This window comes from Colletes latitarsis, chromosome 2 (assembly GCF_051014445.1).
Source record: "Colletes latitarsis isolate SP2378_abdomen chromosome 2, iyColLati1, whole genome shotgun sequence".
In the NCBI taxonomy this organism is placed as follows: domain Eukaryota; kingdom Metazoa; phylum Arthropoda; class Insecta; order Hymenoptera; family Colletidae; genus Colletes; species Colletes latitarsis.
In genome coordinates, this window is record NC_135135.1 from 9,380,794 (window position 1) to 9,398,890 (window position 18,097).

At 33.4% G+C, this 18,097-nt stretch overlaps 2 protein-coding genes across 3 annotated transcripts in view; both read left to right on the forward strand.

The window, feature by feature from the left end:
- The first annotated feature begins 41 nt into the window (after positions 1 to 41).
- Positions 42 to 2,260, forward strand: LOC143350133 (protein DPCD). The gene is made up of 4 exons (XM_076781999.1): positions 42 to 647; positions 1,086 to 1,288; positions 1,834 to 2,067; positions 2,134 to 2,260. The coding sequence occupies exons 1-4, from the start codon at positions 584 to 586 to the stop codon at positions 2,236 to 2,238; spliced, it is 606 nt and encodes a 201-aa protein (XP_076638114.1). The 5' UTR covers positions 42 to 583; the 3' UTR covers positions 2,239 to 2,260.
- A 57-nt stretch (positions 2,261 to 2,317) lies between these two features.
- Positions 2,318 to 18,097, forward strand: part of LOC143350116 (uncharacterized) — a 65,352-nt gene continuing 49,572 nt past the window's right edge. Inside the window, exons 1-3 of one of the 2 annotated variants that reach the window (XM_076781954.1) lie at positions 2,318 to 2,394; positions 2,480 to 2,729; positions 4,385 to 4,460. In XM_076781954.1, coding sequence (XP_076638069.1) covers positions 2,707 to 2,729; positions 4,385 to 4,460 — 99 coding nt within the window. In that variant the 5' untranslated portion in view covers positions 2,318 to 2,394; positions 2,480 to 2,706. Of the gene's footprint in view, positions 2,395 to 2,479; positions 2,730 to 4,384; positions 4,461 to 18,097 lie in introns of those variants that run through there. The other variant, XM_076781964.1, reaches the window with a different exon arrangement.

The window sequence follows — 18,097 nt, forward strand, 5'->3', positions numbered from 1 at the left end:
GTAGTTCAACTAACTACTGGTTTGCTTACCAGATTGTACGTAAGCGGAGGGGTAATTTTCTTGATATCGGTCTGCTGTCTGGTAAAATTGATCGAGATTCGAAATCGTACGCCAGTTAACGCAAATCGGATTTTAGTTGTTTCGAGAACAAGAAGGAAAGACTCACATTTTCCTTCTTTCTCGAATTCCCGAAGCTGCCCGAAGCGTAGAAGCTAGTATCTAGTAGTTTCCTCTGGGTTAGGTCTGTCGTCTGGTACATTGACACTGCACTAGTGTGAGAGGTACCGCTGATAAAGAAGCTATGGTTCTATCTATCGTAAAAAGTTATACAAATTTTGTTCAGAAAACAACTTCATATCTTCAATAGTTTTTAGGATAGTATTAGAGTAGAGACATTTGTGTAGAAAGTCTTAATCCTTAATGTTAAGTTACTATAGCAAAAATTAGTGCTAAGTTTTGGTGCTTAGCCGGTGCTTTCGTTTCGGTTACTTTACAAACGTGCAATTTTTTCAAAAACGTGATCAGAAATTGCAGACATTCCTTGCTAGTTGGCTAGTGTAGTTATTAAAAAATTTATTTATCCATGGCGTCTAACCAGTGGTTGAATTTAATTAAGAGTGCTAAGAAAACAGCAATTATTCAAGATGGTAAATTAAAAATTCATTATCTGATTATTGATGTTTAAGTTATTTTGTATTTATCTGTATTAAAATTCTATTTGAACAATAATTGCAAATGTAATATTATGAAATGAATACTTTTAACCTCTAAAATGTTTGATCAATAAGTAACTGTCATTTGAAATGTTTGTTTTACAAATATTAGTTTGATTATGTATTTGTACATTTTATGTAGGTAAGTGATAAATAATGCATTACTGAATGTGTCATTTAATGATGCACATAATTACATTTCTAATGTGTTTGCATTTAATTTGTAACTTATTAAAATGTGTATTTCATTGTTTTTTGCATACATTTTAATTCTGAAATATTGTTAAATAAATGTTTAATATTCTATAATTTATAACAATGTAAAGCAACCATATGCAGTTCTCGATACCAATATCTTTATGATCTGTTTAGGAAAAAGAAAAATTCATTTTTTAATGGAAGATGACAGGGAAATGGTAGAAGAATATCATGTAGAAACTAATGTATTACTTCGAAGAGCTTGGAAAGAAACAGGTAAACTTGGTCAAAATATAGGCTGGAACATAGAAATTGGAGATCCTGAACCTACACAAAATAATATTGAAATTTGTGGAATTCAGGAAAGTTCAAGTAATGTACGTAGAGTTTATTTTATTTTCTTCTTAAGATAGGTGTTAAACAACTTTAATATTTCTTTTCATAAATTGTTCTGTTTAACATCAATTAATTATTAAAATTGACTACATATTGAATGTACATTATATTTATATGATTCAACTTATACAGCATCTTTCAAACAAATTAACCACACAAGTAGAAGATTTATTATATATTTAGCCTTTCGCATCCTAATTTATCTATAAATCAAATAATCAGTAACTTCTAATTGCTTTTAGTCAATGTTGTGCATATTAAAACAAAACTAGGATAGAAAATAAAGGAATTTGATAGACATATTTAAGTGGGGGGCACACGAGCGTCAAAGCGACGTGCGTTTCTATGTTCTTCCTTGTCTTGCAATTGAAAGCAATGAATATTGGCGTTCTTATGTCTTTTTAATTGTAAAACAAGGAAGGGCATAAAAACGGACGTCGTTTCGATGCTCGTATGTCCCCGGCCTTAGAGTACAAAAGATTAAAACTGTTGAGTATGATTAATGATAATCATATACATTCTCTAGCCATTTATTACTAGAAGGATAACAAAAACTTCACTTGAATGGCGCATAAGAAATTTACCATATCCACAAAATGTGTATTCGGTAGCGGCAGAGGATGATGGAACAATAACTGTTCGTACAAGTAATAAAAAATATTTTAAAAAGATAAGAGTTCCAGATTTAGAACGTGTCGGATTAAAACCGGAACAAGACAGAATATCTTTTACACATCAACATAATACCTTAATTATTACGGTATGGAAAACATTTGGATTTCATCTTACTGGTCATGCATAAATTCTATGTTTATTTATTTTATAGTACAAAAAGCCACCTGCGCTTTTGGAATTAGAGAAAAAAGTGTTGAATGAGATCTTGCAACTGAAAGCAAGAAAAGATGGTGACGTACAGTGTCCAACAAGTTAATAAAAACCTTCGATTCTTAAAACTTTTTCGTTTTTCGTTTAGCCCGTTGTCACATTTACGAAATTCGTATGAAAAAATATACATTCGTATAATGAATGAAAGATTAGAAAATTTAAACCGACCCTGCGACATATTATTTCGCAGAAACCGTGTTGTGTACGTATTTGACAATTTTATTCAAAAATATTGCAACAGATTTTGTGCATATAAATAATTACTTAAATAAATAAATATATTTTAGTTGGTATTTTATGTTGAATACATTTGAAATGATCGATAAAAAGCAAGAGGATAATTGAATTTGTTAATAAAGAGGTGTTGCGCGCGAAAATCGAAAGATCGATCGATCGTTCTGCGTCGCGCTAATATCGACTGCATCCGCTACTGCGTATGTGTTCTGTGTTAGTGGTTTGCATTTTGATGTTACGCTTTTAAGTTCGTATAAAAATACTTGAACAAACGACGAATATGCCGAAGTCTATACCCGAGAGGTAAGTATTAATTAGCTTTTATTTTATATAGCACCGCTAGGTTTGTTCAGACATTCAAAGTTATTTATTGGTTTTAATCTAAGGTCACATTGTAAAGAGGTTATGTTATGCCGACTTTTTTGAATATTTTCATTTCTTCGCTAGGCTGAGGTTGTAGAATAGATCTGTTTAATTATGAATCGAAAAGTTACTATAGAAATTGAATTTTATGTGCCTCATAACAGTAATTAATAATAAATATATAATATATCTAAACGTATTTTTGACTTGGGTTTGCATGGCGAGTAACTTATTGGTTGAAAAGCATATGCTTTTCATAGATGGAGTCATTAATAGAGGGTGCTATTTTATTCGAATGAAATAGCACATGTCGTATATAAATCAAATATTTTTATTTGGAACTACGAATCCTTATTAATTGTTCCAAAGCAAAGTATTTTGTAAACAATATTGCCACTGTCAAATTTTCAAATTTGTTCGAGTTTCGTTTGTTGAAGTTAACCTTATAATCAAATTCGAGTAAGCTGTCATAGTTATATGTACTCCTCTCTTTCACTTTTTGCTTTTGTTTGTCCTTACCTGTTGCATCTACCTGCTGACTTAATAACATACATGTACAGTACTGGATAAAAATATAAGAACTTCATTATAATCATTTCTTGAGGATAAATTTCTTTAGTATTTTTTCTATGAATCAATTGTCACAGTCGTAAAAGAATGGTATAAACGAAGCGTATTGCCCAGCAGTTTAAAAGTTAATAAAAATTTATAAAAAAATGATGGATGAACGTATGCATACATTGGAGAAAGTCTGGGCTATAGAAAAGACATTTTAAGTTTCAAAAAGAAAGAAAGTACCAAATTTAAAGCATACTCTACAAATAAACGTTCATAGATGTGATTAAAAAGATTAGTTAGTACTACACAAACATTTCAAGTAGGACGGTACAACATCTCTTTATGAAAACATTGTAGCACATAAAGATAGTATTAGTTTTGTAAGATGTCCAGTAAATATAAAATTTAATCCTACATAAACAATAGGTTTCATAAAACATGGAGATAGTAATGGTATGGTACAGGAGTGTTTAGCTTTTGACGCAATAGAGCTTCTTTATTGAGTTTAATTAAGTCAAATAAAATGTAAATAGATTAGGTAAGAAATAATTTTTCCACGTATATGCCGCAATATGTTAAAAGATTAGTTCTTTAGGCAGGATAATGATCCTAAATGTAAAGCAAAGAGCATTTTGAAATAGTTTAAGGACAATTAGCTCAATCACTGTATTTGAATCTAATTGAGGACATATAGGGTGAAATTAAAATAAGACTAAGAGGAACAATTGGAAGATCTCTTGTGGGTCTATTTTAAAATGCTAATTTTCCAATTGTAAAAACTATTTCCTGTTTACATTTTTTTTTTTAAATAATATACTCACAAACTACATGGAATTGCTACAGTTTTGTCCAACAGAATTCTCGTATCTTTTACTTATTTTATTTTCAATTTTTTTTAGACTGTATACAATTTTACAGAGAAGAAAATTACGTTTCAGAATTTCTCATTGTTTAATGTAGAAAATACTAAAGGAATTGAATTTCATATTAATTTTAATACTTGTTTCGTTTGACATTATTGTTCTTTCATACTTTAGGTGGTTGGAATACAAACCTTTCGGAAAAATTATAAGTGGCACAAAAATTCTACCGTTCAAAGTACCGCTGAAGGAGGTGAGTAATATTTATAAATCAGTAAATAGTTCCGTTTTAAAATTAGAAATACATCTCGTAGTCTTTTCGCGCATTTACGTATCGTTTACGAAGGATTTTCTTCGTTCGTGATTTTTGCGTGGCACATGGCGATAATTAGAGATCTTTAGAAACTCGAAATCTCGGGCACCTGAAAGTATCTAGTGACATAAATCAGTCGCAAACAAACCGTCGTGACGAGCAGACGTGTCCTGTGAGCTCTGTAAGTATTGAAACGACGGTTAAGGACATTGTATTCATTATTGCTAAGACCGTAAACAAAGTTGCGTACGACCGGTATCCCAATAATACTACTGGTGTAAACTCTGAGTATAGGAGTTATTCAAGTGAAACACGGAATACTAATGTTACAAATAATCAATCAAGTTGTCGCAATAAAGGCAACTAGTAATTACAGCAAATGAAACACATTGAGGAGGAGCCTTATCTTTGAAATAAGAGATTAAATATTCAGTTTTAAATATAAAGCTTCAATAGTGTTTTTTTTTTTATTAAAATAAATGCACGTCAATTGTTAAAAACATTTTAACGGTGAAATGTTACATGTACGCAATAAGATGTCCTTTATTCTATTGTTTTTTAATTTTAAAAGGTGCAAAGTAATGTTCATTCTCGGTTACTTATAATTTTATTTGTGCTTTCAAAAATTTTTCTACTACTGTTTTGTTGTTGCAAACTATTTTATTAAGTCCTTGAAATTAATCTGGCGTAACAAGTCTACTTGTATATTTACAATTAGCAAAGAGAAGTCCTGTTCCGATTTTTAATATGCTTCAATCGAGGGAAAAAACACAGATTGTTGGCAAAAATGATCGAGAACTTGTAATTGAGTCAAATAAAACAGCAGGTTTTTTTTTGTATTGGACTAATGGTATATCGGTATAAATATAAAAGGAAAAAAGAAAAGTATTTCAATTATTTAGTATGGAAGTGTACAAATAAATCGAGCGTGCAGTTTTATCGTTTTGATTGCAGACAACTAGTGTTGCCAATTGAAACTTTAGTCCAACGTAGGCGGCGATCTAATTAGGATATCTATAATGTTAGAACAACTGTCAGGCTATCTAATCCAGAGGATGGATATCGTTCTCAAATCGCGTTGTTTCTGAAACTGTTACTTTCGAAGATATGGCCGCTGTCTTCGGAGTTGCGTTACTGTTCTTTTTTTTTCCTCGCGGTCTTGCAGTAAATCAAGGATCCTCTTTGCGGGGGTCGTAGTGGCCTCGAAGACGAGATAAGATCGCATCGAATTCCAGAAATGGAGGGTACAGTGCCATACGCGTCGGTGCATCTCGCGCGAGTTAGGTATGGGCCACCGTGAAGTCAATGCAAGCCAGTGGTATAGAGTCAATTTTTACAGTACCCTTCTGTCGTTTAATATAACATTCGTTAATAATCTCTTGTAAAATATACGACGAATAACATTATTTGATATATTATTATTGCTAACGACTTACAGGAAATAGCGTGAGAATTAATTTTAAACGCTCGAGTACTTATTTCTTTAATAAGATTTTCAAACTATTCGATGTAATATTTGTGCAACAATATTATTAGATCATTAAAATTTTCTAGGCTTCAACGTTCATGAAAGCCTCGGCTATAATCAGCGTACTGGTATTTATTAGGTTGAAGAGTATGTAATTTTTTGATGGTAGGAAATATCATCATTCAATAATGAATTTTCCGTTCTAACTACTTCCATCTTTCGATCAGTTTTATCGTTTTTCATTCATAAAAATTCCTATGTTTCCCTCGTAAAAAACGAAACGGAAGCCTGGTTTCTTAGGAATCGAAATTTTGTCCATTGATGGAATTTTACAGAATCAAACAGATGGTAAAAATTATTTGTTTTAAATACTACTTCTGGTACATGTATTTTGCATAAATTTTTATTAGTCAACACAATAAAAACGTTCTTATTGGATGTCCAATTGTAAAATTATAGTTTATTTGCTACAGTACTCGGTTAAATGTTTGTGTTTTAAAGATTGGAATTAAAGTTGCGTTTCAGAGCGTCTGAAGACAAAAGTATTGATCAAATTTATACACAAAATTCTTGGTCAAACCCAGTGATTAGGTAATTATTAGTAGAACTTTCTTTTTTCGAACGAAGTCTATAGAAATAGTTGTGAAATGGAATTTTCACTGGTTAAAAGTTGGTTCTATACCACTGCGACACTACGGATGAGAAGGTCCATTTATCCATCGTCGCTCTTGGTAACGGTAAGGTAAGAAAGGCATCTCCGATGAGATCTCGTATCGGTCCAAGCCAAATTGCTGTATTGTTGCATGTCCTGACTCCAGCGTAGATATAAACAAGCTTGATGTATGCACACACTTTTGTCCGACACAGGCGGCAGCGCTTTTTGGATCGTGCATACCACGGCCAATTGTTTGGTTAGTAAGTAGCTAAGAAAAGTCCGGCCATATGCTCCCATGCTGGTTGCCGCTGAGTGATGTATCGCAGACGTGCTGTGATCCAATGGCTTTCACAAGAGTCTTTCGATTTTACGGGTACACGAGCATAATATCTTTCTCTCCTTTCTATCTCTCTCCTTTTTCAATTTTTTCGTCACATTAGTCGTATAAAATAATAAACTGAATCGGCAGTGCAGTTAAATTGAAAAAGAAACTCTGTTGCTCATCAGCAAACAATATTATCAATTATAAAAATTCCCCCAACAGTGTTGAACATTCAGAATAAATACTTGAGAAACAAATGGGTTAGGGGTTTGTAGAACTTATACGTAACTTAAACAGGAATTTCGTGAATTAAATATTGGCAACTTAATAGTTATAATAGAAGAAACTCTGTTGCTCTTCAGCAACAATATTATCAATTATAAAAATTCTCCCAACAGTGTTGAACATTCAGAATAAATACTTGAGAAACAAGTACAATGGGTTAGAAGTTTAAGTATATACAGGGTGTTCAGCCACCCATGGGAAAAATTGTAATGGGAGATTCTAGAGGCCAAAATAAGACGAAAATCAAGAATACTAATTCGTTGATTGAGGCTTCGTTAAAAAGTTATAGAAACATTTCTGGCCACACTGTATATTTTCGGTAAAGATTTTTTTTCTCGAAACTGAGTAAGATTTCGGGGGTATGTCTATTCACCAAAAATGCTTGTAATTGACTCCTGCAATCGAAAATAATTTTTTTAGAATGTCTTGAAATTTTTTTTTTTCGTCAAAAAATTTAGGCAGCTACCCCCGTCGATTTTTCTTAAAAATTCGTTTTTAATTTTTAGTAATTTTGTTTGACGCCCTATAGAAAAGTTGTGTAATACTTTTTTGTATATACCCATGAGCTTCACTTCAGAAAAAAGTTTCATTGAAATATATTCACAATTGTAGGAGTTATGGCTGTTTGAAAATTGGACCATTTTTATGGGGTTTTTCTCATTTTGCGGGGTCAAGGACCAACTTTTCGAATATTTTTGCACTTTGTACATATTCTGCACCAAAATACGCGTAGTTTGCTTTTTTAAACATTAAAATCCTTCAATCCGTTCAGAAGTTATGATGTTATAAAGATTCGCGTGAAAATTCAGGCAGACATTTCTGGCCAGAAATTATATTTTCGGGGAGGAATTTTTTTCTTGAAACTGAGTAGGATTTCGAGGGTATGTGTATTGACCAAAAATGGTTGTAATAGACCCCCGCAACCAAAAATAATTTTTCCGTGAATGATTTGAAATTTTTTAATTTAATTTTTTAATAACTTTTTAAGGAAGCCTCAATCAACAAATTGATATTCTTGATTTTCGTCTTATTTTGGCTTCTAAAATCTTCTATTAAAATTTTTTCCAGGAGTGGCCGAACATCCTGTATAAACATTATTAATTTTCGAAAATAAATTTATTAACTGTAGAATTTATACATAACTTTAAGAGGAATTATGTGAACTAAATATTGATTATTTAATAGTTATAGTAGAATAAACTCTGTTGCTTTTCAGCAACAATATTATCAATTATAAAAATTCCCCTAAAAGTGTTGAACATTCAGAATAAATATTTGAGAAACAAATGGGTTAGAAGTTTCAGCATATATAAACATTATTAATTTCAGAAAATGAATTTATTTACTGTAGAACTTATACATATCTTCAAACAGGAATTTCGCGATCTAAATATTGGCAATTTAATAGTTATAGTAGAATTTTTTAATTAAACAGTAAACGTTTTAGTTTCGACACTGTTAAGAATTCGCCATGAATGATTACGAAACAAGTGAAAGGAGATAAGAATATATAGTGAAAAGAAAATAATTAATTAGGAATTTAAGCATATGCAAACGTTATTTCGTAAATGTTTAGAAACGAGTTGATTAATCGTAAACCTTATTTGTAACTTAAAGAGGTATTCCATGAATTAAATATTGGCAATTTAATAGTTATAGAATTTAAATGAAACGGTGATTACGTTTTCGTGGTATCATAGATCAATGGCTCATAGATCAAGACGTAAGCAACGACATCAACGGAACATGAATCGGAAATATTAACATGAGAAACAGTGTTTCAGGGGCGCTGTAAGAAAGTGAGTTATGAGATAGTTTCTATGGATATTCGTGGTGACTGTTTGAATGTTTATGGGCGAGGATGCTATTTTGTGTATCGCGTTTGAAGAACCAATCTCCCATATCTGATATCTTAACGTTATCGAATGCGATTACATGTGTAACATTTGATAGTAACAGACCAGTCTATATGAGAAATAATTGCATTGTTATTATCGTTATTGTAATTTGCGAAGGATCCCATTCAAATATTATGAATAGACTGCGGATGTTTGTGCATTTATAGAACATTTTAATTCCTGAAAATCTATAAAATGCACTTAATATACAAAAATACAAGAAATACTTGAAGTAAGATACGAATTATTATACAGGGTGTTCGGCCACCCCTGGGAAAAATTTTAAAGAGGGATTCTAGAGGCCAAAATAAGACGAAAATCAAGAATACCAATTTGTTGACAGAGGCTACGTTAAAAAGTTATTAACAATTAAATTCAAAAATTATTTTTGGTTGCAGGGGACAATTATAAGTATTTTTGGTGAATAGACATATCCCTGAAATCCTACCCACTTTCGAGAAAAAAAATCGGGTAGGTGTTGAAATTTTTTGGCAGAAAAAAAAATTTTTCAAATCGTTTTAAAAAAATTATTTTCGGTTGCAAGAGTCGATTGCAATCATTTTTGGTCATTACACATACCCCCGAAATTCTACGCATTTTCGAGAAAAAAATTCCTTACCGAAAATCTAATTTCAGGCCAGAAATCGTTCCCCGAAATTTCATGCGAATCTTTAAAACATCATAACTCCTGAACGGATTGAACGATTTTAATGTTTAAAAAAGCAAACTACGCGTATTTTGGTGGACAATATGTACAAATCAGAAAAATATTCGAAAAGTTGTTCCTTGACACCGTAAATTAAGAAAAACCCGATAAAAATGGTTCAATTTTCAAACAGCCACAACTCCTACAATAGTGAATATATTTCAATGAAACTTTTTTCTGAAGTAGAGCTCATGAGTACCTACAAAAAAGTATTACACAACTTTTCTGTAGTGCGTCAAATAAAATTACTAAAAATCAAAAACGAATTTTTAAGAAAAATCGACAGGGGGTAGGTGCCTAAATTTCTCGACGAAAAAAAAAAATTTTAAATCGTTCTAAAAAAAATATTTTTGGCTGTAGGGGTTAATTACAATCATTTTTGGTAAAGAGTCATATCGGCAAAATCTTACTCATTTCCTAGAAAAAAATTCGAGAAGATGTGAAATTTTTCGACAAAATTAAAAAATTTGAAATTGTTCTGGAAAAATTATTTTCGGTTGCGGGGGTCAATTACAATAATTTTTTATGAATAGACCTACCCACGAAATTCTACCCACTTTCTAGAAAAAAATTCAGTACGGACGGAACTTTAAACGTTAATAACTTTTTAACGAAATCTCCATCAACAAATTAGTATTCTTGATTTTCATCTTATTTTGGTCTCTAGAATCTCCCATTAAAATTTTTCCCAGGGGTGGCCGAACACCCTGTATTTAGGGGTTGAGACAACCCTCTGCTCACATTTCTTTAATTTTATTAATAAAAATATGAATTTGCATAAAGATCTGCTGTCCAATTATGAACGTGAAGTGTCTCTGAGAGTTTTGTAGTAGTTAATCATGTTATTAGTTAAAAAAATAGTTCTAAATTAGAGAATTAGTTAATTAATATCGTTACGTGAATTAGATTCAACATAAATTGCTGAAGAATAATATTTATGATTTCTATAATTTTAAGCATGAAATCTTAAAATCCGTCTAAATGGTGGTTAAAGTGTTAAATCTTTCTGTGCCTACAGCAGATTCTCCCTAAGAGACGCTGGCTCTGGTCCGAGTCGCGACACTTATCGACGAGAGTAACCGAAATTGAATCATTCTTATCTCGTCCTCGAACCTCGAGTTTCAAATATTATTATTGAAGTTTTCATTCGTATGCTCGACGAATTCGCCGATACATCTAGCCAATAAAGTATGTGTTTTAGGGTGAAATTCTGAGCTTAGGGTTCTCATCTGTTGTTTGAATTGATTTGGTCGATCTCAGATATCATCTCTATAATATTTGTTTCATTAATCTCTTCTTCTGATAGTAATTTTTGGATTCTTCAGGATTAATATCATTTAAATCTCCTAGAAGCTTAGGAAGTTTTAGTATCGCTTCGATTCTAATTTCTATTAGGTTACGGTTAAACTGACTCTGGTCATAAATGTTTCCAACAGGCATTCAATGTTTATATCTTTGATAAATACAAATATCTAGAGTTTCCGTACCTTTACAACGTCGATAGATTTGTTGTCTATTTTATTCACAACCCGTGTTCCAAAGACTGCCATAATAACATTTTAACGTATCTATGATTCCCTGATCCAATGGTCGAAGTAAAGTCGTATTCGATAACACGTATGCTTGTTCGCACATGTGTTTGCATTTAAAAAATTGAGACGTCTCGTATAGGGGATACCCGTGTTACAATCTTAACGTTAGGTTCAATTATTCGTTCTGCGTTTCATATGAGAGAACGTAACTCGGCACTAATGGTATTTCTGATGAAATTTGAAGGATGATCGTATCGTCGGTCCGTTTAATTTAGTCCCCGAGGGTAAATCTCGGAAGACTCGAGGGTAAAAATGGTGGTATCAACAGTCCACAAATGTTCATGTCAAAATCGGCGTGAGCAATTCCATGCGCTGTTGGTGGCGAGCAGCACCGCTATTCCCGTTTATCTTGGGTCATTTAATTTCCGCCTAACTCTCAACTAACCGGTTTTTCTTGTCTACCGTGGTTGGCTGGTACACCGGACAGTTGCAAATAAGTTCGAAACCTTTTTTGGGTGGATTGGCCGCTATACATATACGCGCATGCATACGCAAAATAGGAGGGTGGCCGGCTAATTGATTCTGGCGTCGCGGGCATTACATAAAACAAGTCGAAGCGAGGGCCAGGAATTGGACTTGGGTTGATTGGGCCCGTTGTGGCGGCCGCGGGGGGCCACTCGTTAATAGGGCCTTCGAATGCCCGCGCCAGCACCCATTCCCGGGGTCTTCTCTGCGCCTGTGGAACGCACGACGGACCGCTTTTTCATCTTCTTCTATAAGAACGTGTAACAAATATCGGCTCACACGAAACGTGATACCGTCTTCGCCGACACGCCGTACACTTTCTACCTTTTCCCCTTTCTTTTCTTCTTTTTATTGGTATAGCAGCGGTCTCGATGAATTTAAGACAATACTACCTGGTCACATATACATTGTAAAAGATTGCGCTTTAAAGTTGATTTTAATTTTGGATTGAATTTCGCCTGCGTGTAATTTGGTACCGAATCGGCGACTTGTGAACCTCGGGGCACCTTTGGGGCCCGTATCCTTTACGCAATTCGTGTATTAATAGCGCGATTAGCGCAGCATTTAGCTTTTTCAGGCTACGTTTGTAGCAGTAATTTTTAACGTCTTGGTTCTTTTGCACGCTTGGTCGAATTTTTCCAAGCTAATTGTTGTATTTATGTATTTTTCAAATCTCAAGGTATTTACTTCTCTCGCGTTGATCAGAGAATTCTGTTTTCTTATATAAACTCGAGTTTATTGGAAACGATTTACCATTTAGATGTAAAAGAATATCTTCGTTAAAGAACTAAAAAAATTAATTTTCAAGATGTTGAGAAAATAAATCTAGATAGAACTCTATGACAAATATGTGTGTATGCTAATTTCCAGTTGTCTGAAAACAAAGTTTCGTTTTCGTGGACAATTTGAGGGGTTTGGTCTGGCATTCAACGTGTTGGAGAGGGTTCTTGTTGAGGAAAGATGGAATAAAGCATCGTTTATAGAAACCTCTTCCTACTTACATTTTTGTAGCTTGGTCGTAATCATTTTCACACCCTTGTAGTTGTTGTAACATTAAAATTAAATGTTTAGCGTCTGTTTAATTACAACTGCATTCTGACAGTCTTCATCCAATTCTGTCATTGATCACGATCATGTTATAGTACTTGTCAATAGGAGAAAATTCAGGAGTCAGATTCGTGGTCCATATTACGATGTTTTTTAAAGGAATTAATTTTTGAAAGCTTTTTGTAATTGTTCTATTTGCTTTTGGTTGTTTAGTATAAGCAGATTTAATTCAGTACTCGAGTTTAGCACACATAATCTCAAATTAGATCGTGGGTCAAGGGGTTGAAAAAGTTTCTCGTCTATATTTTATGAAACACGTAGATACATTTATCTGATTTTATTGAACACTTAATTGCACAGTATTACAGTAGAAAATAAATGAGAATCAACGAAGTATTGACAATAAATGTTCTGCATCCTGCTGCAATTTATATTTAAACGATAACGTATGAGGGTTGATTGATAACTAAAATCTCCAATCCTATAAAACATGTTCGAGATAAGAGGAATTAAACTGATCTTAAAATAAATTTATTGTACTTCCAACGTACGTAATTATTTGGCTACGTAATTACCATTTAATGCAACACATTTTTCCAAACGCTCCACAGTGGAGTCAAACGCGAATTTAGCTAATAAAAATTTCGTTTATGAAGAAACATTCTGGTTTACTCTCGAAAAATGTGGAATGACTGACACGTGGGAAGACGAGAATCAGATAAGCGTATCTTATCATTCCATGCATTTCGGTCGAATACCTGAGGTTTTTCTTCGAGATCGTGGAGCCACAGTAAGCAAATTGTGCACGTTGAAACAGAATATTAATTCTTCGTTTCAGTTCAGGTTATAATCCACTCGAGAATGGATAGGCTGTCTTCGTGGGTGATATAATATATATTGTATTTCAACTACTGGAAATTCTCAGCATTCAGATCGCTATCGCGTTAACGTCTCGGTTACGCTCGGGCTAAACCACCCTTGTTGTTTTCACGCAGACAGAAGTTTTACGAATCAGAATTATTTGTGCGAGTTTGTTGTTTCGTTAGAAAGTTTACAATTTTGTATTTGTGACTATCAAACTGATTTTTCTTTGCAAAATCGTACTCTTTAAGCTCTGTATGTTTTTATACAGGATCAGTAAAGCGATACTAACGCTATTATCTTATGCAATCACTGAAGTACTATTTTTAATAAAAAAAAGGTTGTTTCAAATCGTTTGAATTAATAAACGTCGACATAAAATGACGATTCAACAATTTTGCATTTAGGTTTTCTCCTTCATTTTTATGATTTCTTATACCTTGGACGGAGTTTCTTTATTTTTAGGTTAATTTATCTTTTGATATGTTTAAGTTGAACTTGTTGATGACTACATTGTGGATGTTTATGCATTTATGGGAGATGTTAACTTTCAAAAAATTACAGAATGCACTTAATATGCAACAATATGAGTACTTAAAGCAAGATACGAATTATTATACTTAGGGGTTGAGACAATCTGCAAAGCTCTAATTTCATTAATTCTATTAATAAAAATATGAATTTGCATAAAGATCTGTAGTTTATTAATGAGCATTAGCATTTATTTTTCTTTAAGTCACTTCGTTTCTTTCATAGTTGGCTCTATGAATTTCACTTTCTAAGAGTACTCTTTTGTAAATTACACTCCGTTCTTATTGTCGTCTATTCGTTTCTTTTTTTTTTTTTAATGATAACCATCATTCACCTGTGATTGGTTATTTAACCAGAACTGTTAGAACGACACTGGTAGCATCTATGGTTAGCGTCACTGTTACTATTTATGTTACTCAGGTAGCTCATATAAGGGTTGCTCGAGAGTACATCCGACTTCTACGAAGGTCGAGATACGAATGAGATATTCACCACTATCGAGAACCTTTTGTAAATGTTTTATAAATAAATCCTAAATTAACAAATCTAAAACAAATTTAAAACAATAGTAACAACAGTATGTACAAACTCTAACAATATAATCACAGTTCTATGGCTTCAATTCAAGACACGAGATTTCTTTGTATTTTTTGAGGCATTTCAATTTTTTAAAATTTCAATTTTGAATTAAAAAATCTGAAAAAATTTTATAAAGTGCCTCTGATTTTTTAAAAAATATTTCATACAATAGGACACGAGATAATTGGTCAGAAACGTAATTTTTTTATTAGCTATCGAATGGTTCATCGCAAATTGCATTTGGTTTAGCTTTCCTGCATATTCACTTACGATTTCATAATTTTTAACTTGCACTTTTACCGAGTAATCCTTATTGATAATGCCAGCAGCAATAAAATTCAGAAGCGGAAAAACAAAAATTAGTCGTATGAAATGAAAAACGGAAGAAACTCGTTGCACGACCCAATGTATTGCATAAATATCATCGGTATTAAATCGTTGCGAATATTTTCACTGGCACTTTTGCACGTAGCGACGATTTGTTTGATTAATAATACACGTTTCAATAATTTGATAACTTTATGCGGCTCACGGCTCGTTTATATTTGAGACACCATCGGGCGCGTAAAAATCGAAAAACATCGGAATCTTCGAAATTACGCGTCGAAAACGTCGGATTAATTTGTTAGGCACACCAAAACCATCATTCATCGCTGCCATACGCGATATTTTGCTAGCACATGTCGCACATGACTGCAAACATTTTCTCAGATATGATTTATGAACAAGTCCCTGGCAAACTTCGTAGTGTGGAATGTATTCGTGTCATGGTCCAGACCTTATGTCCCTCTAACTTTTTAGTTTTCGTTTCCTCCTTTTTTTCTGCAAACTGTTAAGTAACGGTCCTCGGTGATGGTAATCGGTTTGTTGACTGTCGGAAATAATAAACGGCGGCATTGTGCCTTGTCGCAGACGTTAATCTCGCGAGTAAACACTCGATTTCACGGTGGATGTCTTATGGCTTCGCGCAACTTTTATGCCAAACTTATGAAATCTGAACGTTGCGTTATTTAGAACGTTCGAAGCTAATGGCAACTATCAAATGGTAATTACAAAAGACGTTGCATATTTAATCTCTTGACAGGGGATTCTTTAGAAACTCGTCGTCACGAACGAACAGAAATTAATAAAATTAAATTTATGCATTGTAGCGATTTTTAGATACGCGTTAACACTTCTCTGTGCCCCGTAAATGTTTTCTCATAGCATGAAAACGTTTTAACGTTTAAAATGAAATTTTAAAGTTGAGTATTCTTTTACTAAGACTTGTTTTGAAAAATTATTGCGATTGCTGCTTCGAATGATCGATCGTTGTCGTTATGTATCGAAGGTTGGTGAGAGGCAATATAAGTAATACGACATAAACATAGTTAATGGATGAAATCATTAAAGTTACAAATTATTAAGTTATTGATTATATAGCGACTGGAGCTATGATTTATCGAACTGAAAATTCGTTCAAAAGTGTCCAACGTCACTTTTTTAATTTCCTAATACTCCTCGTATATTCCTTAACCAGTAATTCAAATTCAATAGATTCTGAAACAGTATATCCAAAGAATTATACATGAGTTTACTCTTTTACCGTTGCTTTTTCGTTTCGAAGTATTTGTTATTGTAAATATGGATGATCGCTTTGATGATTATGAGTAGACTGAATGCATTCATCGGAAATTTTAGTTTTCAAAAAACTACAGAATGCACTTAATATGTAAAACTATAAGAAACACTTAAAGCAAGATACGAATTATTATAATTAAGAGTTGAGACAATCCTCTACAAAGTTTTGATTTCATTAATTCTATTAATAAAAATATGAATTTGCATAAAGATAGTCTAATTATGAGTTACATTTCTTCTCTAGTATTTATATTCAAAATTGTTTAATAACAAAATTGGTTTAAGAATCATCCAGTATTACGTAGATTTGAAGCTTTGCAAAGGAAGTTATTTAGCAGACAAAATATTTGTTCGATTACGAGGTACTCGGTGTGTTTGTGTCGTTTCCATTTGTGTATTTGCTAATTCCAACGAGTTATAGATTATTGTATAGTCTTTTCGCGTGCGAATTTACTAATTCCCAACGAGGTAGGTTGGTGTTCTGTGTTATTAGCGATAATAAGTGTTTGTTTATCACTCGGTGCGAAGGGAATAGGGCTCGTGGAATTTCCCATCTTCTCATAGTCGGGGGAATGGACTTGACGAAAGGGATGAGTATAAAAGCGGGCGAGAGAGAAGGAGGCAGCCATTGTAATTTATGCCGAAGTTAGCGAGCAACTTCGATGACTTCGTAAAATATTACTGATCCCCGTTTCAGCGATCTTATCTGACTCCAACACCGCGTTTCGTTTCGTCGGAACGCCTTCTTCTCTTCTTCTTCTTCTTCTTCTTCTTCTCCTTCCTCTTCTTCCTTTTCCTCTTCTAGAAGACTAGCGCCTCTAAGAAGGCGGTCGTGCGTCATGTCAAGACCGACTGCGCCACAACGACTTTGCTTTCCAAGTTCCGATGCTCGACACTGAGGGAACCGTATAAACATGTCATTTGTTGATGAAACTTGCTTTCTTACAAACCCATTCTTTATATTGTCGCGAATATGCTCGCGGTCGATGTCGAATTGTTATGCAAACCGACGTACACTACTTCAGTTCACAAACGGTAAGCCCCCATAATATGGAACACTTTCTTTCGTTTGCATATTTTAGCCACTTACTGAACATTCATGCAAATAGGAAATTCCTCTCTTTCGGTCTCTCGATCTACTACTTTTTTCGGAATCGACATTTCTAAGGGATTTGGCTCCTGGAAGACTCAAAAGGAAACGTCCTTACGTGTAATACTTGGAGTTAAGACATTGTTTGAGTACCCTTTCTTGGTGATACGAAGCGTTGAGGGAACTGGTAATTCTGGGTCAAAACTCTTTGGTGGTGGAGCAGCTGAGAGTAGATGCTTGTAATCTTCGGATCAGATGGTTAGAGGCTCGATAGCCCAGTTACATCAAGTGTTGATACTCATTGCCACTTTATTTTCGAGTTCCCCTCCTGGATGACTTGTTCAATGAAAGATAGACTCACAATCGGATCAGAATAAAAAGAGAAAATATCCTTACCTGTAATAGTACTTGGAATCAAGAGGGTGTAATTTGTGAGTAGGGTGAACGTACCTAATACG